General features: G+C 39.1%; 1 protein-coding gene across 2 annotated transcripts in view; it reads right to left on the reverse strand.

The window, feature by feature from the left end:
- slc9a8 (solute carrier family 9 member 8) overlaps positions 1-13,521 on the reverse strand; it is a 92,400-nt gene that overhangs the window by 9,546 nt on the left and 69,333 nt on the right. The window contains exons 10-12 of one of the 2 annotated variants that reach the window (XM_073061690.1): positions 10,272-10,377; positions 6,286-6,402; positions 3,676-3,758 (exon numbers count right to left, since the gene is read on the reverse strand). In XM_073061690.1, the coding sequence (XP_072917791.1) occupies positions 3,676-3,758; positions 6,286-6,402; positions 10,272-10,377 (306 nt within the window). Of the gene's footprint in view, positions 1-3,675; positions 3,759-6,285; positions 6,403-10,271; positions 10,385-13,521 lie in introns of both variants that reach the window. The other variant, XM_073061689.1, reaches the window with a different exon arrangement.

The following is a 13,521-nucleotide window of genomic DNA, read 5'->3' on the forward strand; positions in this document are numbered from 1 at the left end:
GGAAAACTAAGGAACAATTGATCATGTTCCTACTTTGATGGTATTCATTGCAGACAATTACACAAAAGGATGGCACAACTAGTTTTAAAGACAGGAAACACATCAGTAAAGAACAACTTAGCAATAGTAATATACTAATACTATGTCAACATTGGTATCTAAAAAGCCTGTCACACCCTAACAAATGGATCTAAAGATTTCAACATCCCTGTATGATCACTCACAAATTATGTGAAGAAATTCTTTCATTTATTAATCATTTTAAGTGGTAATGCAATGCTTGAAATCTACCCTTTCTTCACTCTTGACCAGAAATGTTCAAATATTTAATTGCCTTAAATATGTGCATAGCTAATTGGCAAATATTTCTCAGAATTTGTATCAGAATTTAACTCTCTAATGCAGTAAATTAGCCTCACATCATTTAACTGTCTTCACAATATGATTAAAGTACAAATATATTATCGAAGTACATATGTCACAATATACAACCCTGAGATTCATTTTCTTGTGGGCATTACAGTAAATACAAGAAACACAATAGAATCAATGAAAATCTACGCCCAACAAGACAAACACCAATATATAAAAGAGGACAAACTGTGCAAATACAGAAAGATGAAAAAATTATGGCAGCAGCGAGAAGAGTGCAAGAACTGACAGACTGCAAATGCTGGGAATCTAAAACAACACACACAAGATGCTGAAGGAACTTAGTAGGTCAGGTAGCACCTATGGAAATGAATAAGCAGTCCACATTTCTGAAAAAGGGGAAGATGCCACAATAAAAAGATTGGGGGAAGGGAAGGAGAACTACCTAGAAGGTGATAGGTGAAGCCAAGGGTGTGGAAAAGGTAAAGGACTGGAGAAGGAAGAATCCGATAGGAGAGGAGAGTGGCAGGTGAGAAGAGGTAAGTGGTCAGGGTGGGGAATAGAAGAAGAGGAGAGGGAGAGGGGAAGTTGATGCTCATATCATCAGGTTATAGGCTACCCAGTTGGAATATGAGGTGTTGTTCCTCCACCCTGGGAGTAGCCTTATTATGGCAGAAGAGCAGGCGATGCACTGACATGTCAGAAAGGGAATGGGGATAGGAAGTAAGATCGTTATCCACCAGGAAATACCGCTTATTGCAGATGGAGCAGAGAAGCTCAGCAAAGCAGTCCCCCAATTTTGGGTCACACCAATGTGGAGGAGACTGCATTGTGAGCACTGGATACAACAGATAACCCCCAACAGATTCACAGATGAAGTGTTGCCCCACTGGAGGAGCTGTTATGGGCCCTGAATGGAGGTGAGGGAGGAGGTGAATAGGCAGGTGTAGCATTTTGGTCGCTTTCAGGGATGTGTATACGGAGGCAAAGATGAATTGACAAAGGAGTCACAGAGGGAACAATACTTGAAGAAAGTGGGGGGGGGGGGCAGGTAAAGATGTATATTTGGTAATTGGATCCTGTTGAACATGTATATTTCTTATTGTAATTTACAGTTTTTAAAATTATGTATTGAACTGTACTGCTGCTAAAAAACAACAAATTTCACTACACATGCAAGTGATATTAAACTTGGTTTTGATTCTGAACTCAAGTACAGTATTCTGCTTGTTCTTTTTATTGTGGACTTGAATCATTACTATATAAAGCTAAACAGACATCTTTGGTGATTATACAGCGGGATTATATGCTCCCTTAACTTCCTGCTGTTATCAGAAACTTATCCATTAGGATATCATATCAGTCCCTTGTTAGCTGTTTCTCATTCAATCACTATAGTAATCCATACATAGCAATTTTCTCTTCGGTTTTTAGTTCAAGTTGTTTAAGTTTAGCAGTGGCAAACTGAGATGTTAAGATACAGAATGACAGTGGATGCAGTCAGTGACTCTACTGCAACACTGAACAGTACAGCTGCTTCATGGCTCTGGTTCCATACTGACCTCCAGTACTATCTGTTTGGTGGTTGCATGCTCTCCCTTTGCTCATGTGAGTTAGTCCAGGTACTCTGGTTTCTCCCACATCCCAAAGGTATGTCGATTAGTAGGTTAATTGGTCTCTGCAAATAACCCCCGGTGTGCAGAGGAATTATAGAATGGGGAGGGTGAGCCAGGGAGGGGGAAGATGGTGACGCAAATATGGGAGGATAATAATGTCATTAGGGTAAATGTGTACATGACCAACACAGACTAGTCGACAGAAAAGCCTATTTCTATGTTGTACTGTTCTAAAAGCAAACAGGAACTACTCATAAACACGAGGGGTGATTGATAGGTTTGTGGCCTAAGGTAGAAGGAGACTTTTAGAAAACCTAGCACATTTATTTTTCAACATAGTCCCTCCTACATTTACACACAGTCCAGCGGTCATGGAGCATACGGATCCCTTCCTGGTAGAGGTGGTCCACAGCAGGGGTGATTGATAAGTTCATGGCCTAAGGTAGATGGAGATGAGTTATACAGCTCTCGTTACATACACATGCAGGTAAACTCTTTGTGTGAAAATGCAGAAAGTTTGAAGTTAATAACTCATCTCCTTCTACCTTAGGCCACAAACTTATCAATCACCCCACACTATTTACCACTTCTGGAGGTCCAAGACACCGACTTCTACAAAGAAGGGATCCGTATGCTCTACGACCGCTGGACTAAGTGTGTAAATGCAGGAAAATAAATGTGCTAGGTTCTCTAAAATTGACTCCATCTACCTTAAGCCACAAACTTATCAATCACGCCTCATATATAGGATTATTACTGTTTAATCTCGGATATTTGAATTGTTACTTTCTTATAAAATGTTTGGTATTTTGCTGTACAGACAATGGTTTGATTTTTGTTTTGTAAAAAGATATCACTGTAGTAGCATACTACAGTGTTTATGCAATTAAATATTACTGAAAATTGTGCCCAAATTTCTGGAGAAGACCTTGAATCACAATCACCTGACTCAAAGGTACAAGTGTGGCAATTTGGTTAAATTAATATTAATTTTTGTTCAATAAAAGGATTTATGGGCTGATTTCTATCATCTGCTCATGTCTGAGGAATTGACAGGCCTACTTCACTTCTGACTTTGCATTTAGAATATTTATTTTGTAAAATAGAATTAAGATAACACTTCATTGTAAAGTTTTTTGTAATAAATGAAAAGTCTTTCATCAAAATGCTTATCTTGGAATACTTAGGTTTGGGAGGTGACAATAAAGTCATTAATTTTAATATATTGAAACATCTTTGGAAACAATGTGTCAAAATATTTGTGGCCTATATTATAATATTGATTAAGTAAAGGGTAATACAGCAAAAATAGAACATAATTGGCTACAAGTGTTTCGAAAAACTGAACAATGTCATAGCATGGAAAGTCAATGAATGATTAGCTATGAGAAAACTTGTTTCAGGACTCTTTTCAAAGCTAACATCTAATATTTATGGCACAATTACTTTGTTAATATAGCAAATAAGTCACACTTATCAATTGATTAGACAGTTAGGGTACAGTATATCACATTTACTCTGAATTACTCAGACTGTTTAATTTACTTTGTGTTGTGCCTTTAGCATGTTTTTACTACAGCCCATATTCGTAACAATTACTTTCTAATCAAGTATTTCATCAGTCAATAAGAAATTGCACTAAATTTAAGATCAACTTATCAAGAGAAGATGTAGTGTTTCTACTCACAATGCACCAGATAACAAAGGAGATTTCAAACTTGTGAGGAAAGCTGAATATTGCCAGCCCAATATAAGCAAACACACACGTCTCTGCGAAAATAAATTAAGAGTTGCTGGTTTTAAAATATTGTAAAAAGAATCTTATACCAATTTGGAAGCCAGGTAACGGCATTGCATATTTTCCTTTAGTTCAGAAGGACAGCACAGCATTCCTCTTTAGAATACTAATAGAGAAACAAGGCATTTTGCTCCTCAAATCTGTCCTGACAATCTTTAGTTGCTTAAAATCTTTGGATTTTAAAGTGAACATAAAGAGTGAGCTGCAGATTTCAAACTACCATCATTTTGTGCAGAAGTGTTTTCTAACTTCATTCCAGTTATCCTTCACTAGACCAAATTACTTTATGAAACTTTTACCAAGTTCCTTATAAAATCTAGACTATTTTTATCCTTAATCTTTTCAATCACAGTAAATACAAGTGTAACTTAGATACCTTTCCTTATAATTTAATTTTGGAGTCCACAAATCATCCTGTGCTGCTCCCCCTTCAAAATCCTTTATAAATTGTGTGCTCCAAGTATTAATAACTAACAATTAAACATCATAAGCTAGACATCAAAATGTAAAATGAAGACTTTATAGCTACAGGACATTTTGTGGAAACTTAAATTTGAAATTTTGCAGAATACAAAATTTACTTGAATTGCATTTTCTGAACAGCTATCATTGTTAGGGATCATTCCAGTGTTATAAAATTAGGGATAGCATAACCATGGATTAACCAAAATGAGAACAGGTCTCCAGGAAACAAAACCTGTACACAATTTAACTTCCAATTGATACTCTTGTGGCTTGTGAAACCAATCATCGCATGTGGTACATTCTCTGTTTCACTGAAACTACATAGGGAGAGAAAACAGATGAATGTTGCTGCTATTAGCACTTTGTTGAATATGTATCACTGCAACATCAGACAATTCAGGGCAGATCTGCTTTTCACTTCACCTTCTGGTTAATTGTTTATTCATGGCGCCATCCTTCAACACGGTAACAAAAGGCGTATATTTTGGTGTCTGGCTTTGAGTATTAAATATTCAAACAGATCCACTGGTTGGGATGTTACCATTATAAATATGTAATTCTGACTATATTCAAAATGTTAAGTAGGTGATTATAGCAATTGAAATTGCAGTTAATCGTTTATTGTTATGTTTGTGTTTAAGTATAAAACACTGTCAGGAGAATAAAATTCTCTTGGATTTCCCTCTCTCTCTCTCCTAGAGGTTTGCTGTGTGAATAAAGATTTCTGCGGTTACAGCTTCTGCTTTGCTCAGTTTCAGACTGTCACATTTGGGGCCTCATCTGCAGGGAGCAGGCATACACCTCTAGCAATGCGCTAAAAGCATGAATATTCATCTATTGTCCTTCCCTGTGCAATTTCAACAGGGCAGACAAAGTGCCACACCTAATGATTGGTTTCACTAGCCACAAGCATCAGTTGGAAGATAAACTGTGCACAGGTTTTATTTCCTGAAGACTGGTTCTCATTTTAACTAATCTATAATTATGCTGTTCACTCTTCAAATAGTGATCCCTAACAACCAAAAATCAAGGAGATTAAACACAAAATACTCTGCAGATGCTGAGGTCAAAGCAACATGCACAACATGCTGGAGGAACTCAGCAGGTCAGACAGCATCCGTGGAAAGGAACAGTCAACGTTTTGGGCCGAGACCCTTCATCAGGACTGAAGGAGGAGGGGGCAGGGGCCCTATAAGGGAGGTGGGGGGGAGGAAGGAGAAGGCTGGTACGTGCCAGGTGAAAAACCAGTAAGGGGAAAGATCAAGGTGTGGGGGAGGGAAAGCAGGAAAGGTGAAAATGTAAGAGGAAAGCACAATAGCTAGTAGAAGGAGGCGGAACCATGAGGGAGGTGATAGGCAGCTTGAAGAGGAGGCAGAGTGAAACTGGGATGGGGGAATGCTGATATCTATACATCTTAGATTTCTGCATTTTAATTAGGTACACTTAAGAAATTAATTGCATGTTATTTCTGCTTTCATTCTCTTGTTACAAAACTTGCTTTGAGACTTCATACTGTGATATTTTCTCCCCAATGGAGGATGGCTTTTATTGTTTCAAATGATCAATCCACAAAAAAGGTGGACTGTGAGTGTTATTCACTTCAAATTATTCTTCACTTTATAAAAGCATCTCAGAATGTGAGCACGGGCAGCACCACTACCTTCGGTTGTGAGTCACTACTAAATGCATTTTCATTACCTGTAAACAACTGTCCCCTTACCATTACTATATATTTTTGCTTGCCTTAGTTGCACTCAGTTTTCCTAAGAACTTCATCTTTCCTGGTGAATTTTTAATAGATACTGCCATTTTACGAATTTTATTAGGCCTAGTTAATATGCTTTTTCTGTTAGTTCTTTGACTTGAAATGCTATTTCTGTCTTTTACCACAGAATGTTGCTGCCGATCTGCTCAATTTTTTAGCACTTGGTTTTTAGTTCAGATTTGGCTTAATTTTTCAAATTGTAGTTTCCACAATTTTTTATGAGAAAGCTAGGAACCTTGACCTAATCCCACCCCTAAAAGAGTACATACCACACATAAAAGCGACTGTGCGTAATGTCTGCTGCATAAGGATTTGAGTAACTGGAGAAAGATTATGGTGAGCATAGTGTGACATCACTATTCCAGAAAACAGAATAGCCATGATTCCTGTAAACATAGGACAAACAAACAAGAGAAGTTGAATGCATCAAAAATCTCTTAAAATGACAATTACTTATATTCATGATTGATGTTTGTGGCTAAAATTAAATATAACTAGTGAAATTTGTATGTAGAACTTGCTTACTGTTAAAAACTGGAGATTTAAGTACAGTACTCTGTTGCATGCCTTTAAGAATAAGCCGATTGATTCTGTAGTTGGGCCAAATTAATGAATTTGGCTAATTATTTGATTTAAGAGTTTTATACTCTTAACAAGTGGAATTTATGACAGTCTAAAGTACATCTCAGAACAATTATTTCTTCACTATTCTTGTAACATATTTTTAAAGTAGCTGAAATTCCTATCAAGGAATGTTAGAAATGGAAAATGAATTTGGTTTCCTTTATATGCACAATACCCATCCACAATTGCAAACATTACTAAATTAAAGATCCTCATTAAGTCAAAAACCTAAAAGGCAACATTGTAAAAATGTTGAAAGGAAAAACCAGAAATGAAAATATGAAAAATATATAAGATGCCATTTTATCTTATTTGTTTATTTTCATTGTTGTGTAACTACTTTTTCCATTGTGAGCTAGAAGCATGCAACAACATTCAATAAAATTAGAGAAATATATAAATACAGAAAAATACATGCATGTCCCTGTAAATTTTGCACACGCTTTCTCATACAATTGCTCACCAGTCAGAGGATGTACCATCTAGCAATAGTTTTGAAATCAATCATAGTTTCTGTCTTTTTTTGTGTGCCATACTCTGCCAGAGCCTTGGAGTGTCTCGGAGGAAAGATTCTGTGAGCGGTCCCCCATGTCCTTCTCACAGTGCAGTTGTTGATTTTTTATGAGGCCGAGTTGTGAGCTTGACACTCAACCCAGCATGGATGGAAAGCGTGTCCGGGAGCGGCCTGACTGGATTCAAACTCGGGAACCTTCGCTCCGGAGTCCGGCACTGATGTCACTGCGCCACCAGTCAGCCAAGTCTCTGGTTAAGGCTTCCAAATAGCAAAGACAAAGTTCGCTGACCTGGGGATGTCATCAGCCCTTGCTCACAGGGCCTGCTGACATTGGTAATTGACCATGGGAAACGCAGGCCTTCGTCCTCAGTGCCTACCAACCAGACAGGAATCACTGGCCTTCTACTGCACCAGCCTCGATTCCAGTTCCTGCCTCTGACTGCCTTTGACCTCTAACTTCCTTCACCCCTATCTCTAAACCTTAAACTGACCCCTAAACATTCCCCATGAAATAAACAAAGTCTGAGCCACAGCCTTGCCAGACATTGCAGCTTGGCACCGTCTCGACCAGAAGGGTCATGGAGAACAGCCCCTTCTCTCCTCCAATAGTTATCAATTAACATTAGTAAAGAAGATTGGCTTTAGCTACAATGATAGTTACTTACTTTTTGTACTAGTGCTACTTTAATATTTTTAAACAGAAAGATGGGGGAAATGCTGATTAAATCTACTCTGCTGTTATGGGCTTCACAGCGATAAGTGATGTAGTAGCAAGAATTAGTTGAAATCTTTTCAATTACACCAACTTAATTGAAGTAAAATTGCTGCCAAAGTATATCAATCTTCCAAATTTGAATTGATTATCATAGTGGAGCTTGGAAATTGTAAAGGACTACTGATTTCAAGATATTAGGGTAAAATATTGATATTTCACGTGGAAGTGAAAAGAAATGAATGAAATTTATATTTGATCCATACAGATATCTATAGACCAGTGGTTCCCAACCTGTTCTATGCCCCACACCCCTAGGAAATGACTGATTAATGTTCGCACCTCCTACAAAAGTAATATCACATTTGAAGATGAAGAAGTCTAATTTCTAATTATTGAACCACATACAATACTGCGGGGGAACAAACTGAACTTTAAAAAAAAGCTTTTAACTCAGTGCATAAAATGCAAATATAAATTGAGCTATTAGATTCTAATTTATTCAGAAAAAATTGTAAACAGTAAATTGATGAGACTCCTCAACTCTCAGGTGTAACTTCCCAGGTAACACTGATGAGAATCCTCAACGCTGACTTGGGCAGCGGGAGACTGGAGTGAGTTTATGTCTCTCGACTCGGGCAGCGGGAGACTGGAGTGTGCTTGGGACAAACATTACTACCACTTCTCAAGGTACACTGGCAGCTGGCTGAGTGATGACTCATGACTTGTCACTCAAGCACACAAGCCACTGTTTGTTGCACCCCAGGTTGGGAAACCCTGCTATAGACGGTATGACTAGGTACAAATTATCTGCCAAACTTTTATCTTGCTTCAAAGCTGCTCATTTCCAACATCCTCATGCTTTTGAAGAAAGGTTGCAACTGTAATATTTTGGCCACACATTAAACTACACTGTTCCAGATGAAGACCGTGGCAGCCATGGAAGGCACAGTGGACAGAAAAGCTGGCACATTCAAACCCATGTCATGGGCCAGCAGCCATCAGACAGTGGGAAACATGCTGGACATTAAAAATTGCCTCTGATTCTCTGGGTAGTCTGGGTATTCTCTGGTGGTGTTGGGCAGTCAATGGAAGCAAAACAATCTGCACCTAGTTTTGCTGCACGCAGGGTTGGGACCAGGAAGAAAACAAAGCACCCCACCAACCATGAGATCTCTCAGGTTACTTGGACCTCTTGTCCCTTCTCACTTTCTGGAGAACAAAGGCTGATGGCAGAAAGCAGTTTATTTTCAGCACAAAGGACAAGATCCAAAATGTTTCCAAAGGATGAAAGTGATTACTTGGTTTAAGCTGTTTCTCCCATATCCCAAGTAAATGAATACAACTATTGATTTTTACAAATTATTATTACAAATAAAACATAGTATTTTAGGTTTACTTTGTCCGATAAGTCACAGATATTTTAAGGCCATTCTTCCCAATAAGGTTGAGCTTTAGTAACAGCTATACTTGGTGAAAACCTACTAGGGCAAGGTGCACAGAATTTGTTTGAAATCACTGTAGGTTACTTGCCATTGATGTATCATATTTAGTGCACAAGCTAAGGGATTTCACGGCATCTTGTTAGCCTTCCCGTATTGATTGTTATGTAGAATGCTGGTTTAATAAACTGCAGTAACATGTTAGTGTAAGTGTACATCACTCTGCAAGCCCTTTACAGATTCAAGCTGACACTCTCTGGTCTGGCATTCTGTGTTCTGGCATGCTCTGAATCTGTCATGCAGATCTGTACTAAATAACTAACTCTAAGGTCTAATTAAAATCTAAAATTAACTGAGATCTGTAACAACTTGTAACTGATTAATCAACCAGTGCAGCTTTTGCAATTTCAGCCAAAAGCTTTCCTGACTTTGGAAACTTTACACAATCTCGAGATGGTCTATACTTAGAAAGAACAGATCTCCTCTTCAGAGGAAGATGATCAGGGAATAACTTCTGTGATCTATTCAGGTCTGTCTCAATGGTACTGAACTAGAGTGATTCAACCTGTATTGTCTTTCACCAAAGTTGTAAATATCCCATGTGGCTTATGGCTGCCTCCTCAACTCAGCTGGATGACTTGCAGATAGAGAAAGAACATAATTTCCTAAATAACCACAGAGGTGAATAGAAAACATATAACAGGTATATCATATAAAGAGGAAAATTTACAATGGAAGTAGTGAAATAGAGGATGTTTACCAAAATGATCACTTTAGATTTCAAGCTCAAATAGTGTTTTAATCATCATTTTGTACTTACATAATCAAATATACACTGTACGTATTTAAAATTGTCAAGCAATGGACACGCTTATCTGCTCTTCACAATATATGGATAATGTAAGACAATAGTACAAGTATTAAGAAAATACCCCAGACACGAATAAAACAGACAGCACTTACCAGATAGCTTTATGCCTTCTGCAAGGCCATAAGGAAGATAGGCAAAGATTATCATCATTCCAAATTCAAGTGACGGTGTTTTTCTGAGGTCAATGTGCTTTAGCAGGTAAATACTTGTATATTAAGAAAAAAATGTTCACTTGTATATAACACAAAACAAAACAATTCTAGCTTATAAACTGTATTCATTTTTCAGTTCTGCACATCTGAAATTGTCAATCTAAAACCAAATGAGAGTATGACGACAGTGGAAGCTTCAGTTCACCTCTGGATCATGATATTGTTTCTAGTGAGGACTCTGGATAGAGCCTTGTGTTGGAAGGCTGACTGCCAACTTATTAGGGTGGACCTGGACAGCACTGTACAGCTCAGGAGCTCTCTCTGCTCAAGTGGACAACTACACTGGCAGAGCAGCTTCGATTACTAGGGAGGCCCAGCCTGCAGGTTCACCAGCTTGCAAAATCGTCAGTGCCATTGAATGTTTGTTTCCCTCTATATTATATCACATCAACAAGGCAATGTTTTTAAAAAAGTTACTAAAATATAAGATAAAAACCAAAAAACACAAAAAAAAGCAAAATCACATAACAAAATGTCAATTTATCATTCTCCCATTGATTTCGATGCGCACTGCTACTTGTACAAATTCACTATGGATTTCCCAGCTTGAGATCCAAGAAATCTGTGAAAGCTGATACGGTTTTCTTTGAGCTCTACAAAGGTAAGCAGCCATCCGATAGCCAGACAAAGGTACATCGTCATGGGTGAAAGGCGGAGGGGAAGGGAGGACTCCAAGCCAAATTGAAATGCCATGGTACAGAACTTACTCCATCTGATCTTCCAGTGACCGTACATCTGCTCACAAGATGCTGGATAAAGAACCTAAGAGCAAGATTGATGAATCAGAGAGAATTGCTGTGCTCTCTGTTTCAGTGACATGGCTCACTCTGGACATGCCGCATACATTGTTAAGACCCAAGGGCTTCTGGACACACTGAACGCACATCTGGAGAAGACAACAGGTGGCATTTGTGTTTCATGATAAATTATGTGGTGTTCGATTGCAGTGGTCTTGTCACACCCTTGTTCCCGCAACCTGGAACATCTAATGATTAGGTGCCGACCTTTCTACTTACAAAGAAAATTTTTCCCTGTGATCCTGACTGCAGGCTACATACCGCCAAAGGCCTATGTTAAGCAGGCACTTGAGGTGGTGCTAAGGTACTAAGTGCTACCATCAGCAAATAAGAGACAGCTTACCTCAACGCCTTTAAACTCATTGCCAGGGACTTCAATCAGGCTTGTTTGAGGAAATCTCTGCCAAATTATTATCAACATATCACCTGTAGCATCAGTTTTTCCAATACACCCAACCACTGCTATACTGATTAGGAATGCCTACCATTCCACCTCAACCACATTTTGGGAAATCTGATCACTTGGCTGTCTGCCTCCTACCTGTATACAGGTAGAGGCTAAAGAGCAAGTCTCCAAAGATAAGGACAACAAAGAGGTGGTCATGGGAGGAGTGAGTGGCCATGGGATTGCTTTGAATTGGTGCACTGATGGACACACCACAGCTGTCATAAAAAAGTCATAGACAAATGTGTGTCCACAAAATCATTCAGAATCTTCCTTTACCAGAAGCCCTGAATGGACCATGAGATCCACAGTCTGCTGAGGGTCGGATCAGTGGCGTTCAAGTCTGGTGAACAAGTTAAATACAAGAGGTACAAGTAAGATCCCTGGAAAACCACTCATGTGCAGTGGCAGGGCTTGAATACTACCCTCCTACAAAAGAAACCAAGTGACATAGGTGACAAAATTTCAATCACAGGTCAGCTCAATGCATTTTATGCTCACTTTGACCATCAAAATATGAAGGCACCTTCATGAAGGACATTGCCTCACGACACTGGGGCTGTGGGAGTTCATGACAGTCAGTGAGACAGGTTACCACATTCTTCTTAGGCACTGGTAGTGAGAAGTTAAAGATATTGGTTAAAAACTCCTGGCAACCGATTTGCACAGATGAGGTACCTGGCCGTGAACTAAAGAGGTTGGTAATGAAAGATATTAACTCCTGCCTGACATGCAATTTGTATCTACTCCAATTTGCCTACCATCAAAACAGGTCAACAGCAGATGCCATTTTTTGGGTTTTTTGATCAATCCTGCAGTGAAGATGATTGCAGCAGCATTAACTACAGCTCAACATTCAATAATATTATTCCCTCAAAACTAATAAGTAAGCTTTAAGACATAGGCCTCGATACCTCCTTGTGCAACTGGATCCTTTATTTTCTCAGCTGCACACCACAGTCTGTTTGGAATGGCAACAACATCTCCTCCACAATCTCCATCAGGACAGCTGCAACACAGGGCTATGTGCTTAGCCCCCTTGCTCTACTCACTTTATACTTAGGACTGCGTGGTTAAGCACAGCTCTAATACCATATTTAAGTTTGCTGGTGACACAACTGTCGTATGCCAAAACTTCTGAAGATGTGTGATGGAGAGTATATATGGCCTGGAGCAGAAACACCAACGCTCGTGAATGGAAAACCCTATAAAAAGTAGAGGATATAACCTAGTCCATCACGGGTAAAGATCTTTCCACCAATGAGCACATCGGCAAGGAGCGCTGTCACAGGAAAGCAGCATCATTCATCAAGGATCCCAGCATCCAGGTCATACTTCCTCCTGACTGCTGCCATCAGGAGAGAGGTAGAGGAACCTCAGGGCTGCACAGTTCCAGGGAGGGGGAGGGGAGGGGAGGGAGGGAGGGAGGAAGGAAGGAAGGAACGCACGCACACACACTTCAGAGGAAAATCCTACAAAAGGTAGTGAATTCAGGCCAGTACATCTTGGATAAAGCCCTCTCAACCATCCAGCCATTGAGCACATCGACATGAAACCTTGCTGTAGAAAAGCAGCATCCATCAGCAAAGTTCCTCAGCACTCAGGCCATGCCATTTTTTTGCTGCTACCATCAGGAAGAAGGTACAGGTGCCTCAGGACTCGCACCACCAGGTTCAAGAACAGTTACTACTCCTCAACCATCAGGCTCTTGAACAAAAGGGGATAACTACACTCATTCTATTTCTGGTGTTCCCAAACTGATCGTCTCCCTTTAAGGGTTTTTTATTTTGTTATTTCATACTTCTTGCTATTATTTAGGTAGCTATTTATTGCTAATTATTTATATTTGCATTTAGTTTGTTGTCTTCTATATACTTGCTCCTTCATT

This window comes from Hemitrygon akajei, chromosome 11 (assembly GCF_048418815.1).
Source record: "Hemitrygon akajei chromosome 11, sHemAka1.3, whole genome shotgun sequence".
Lineage (NCBI taxonomy): Eukaryota > Metazoa > Chordata > Chondrichthyes > Myliobatiformes > Dasyatidae > Hemitrygon > Hemitrygon akajei.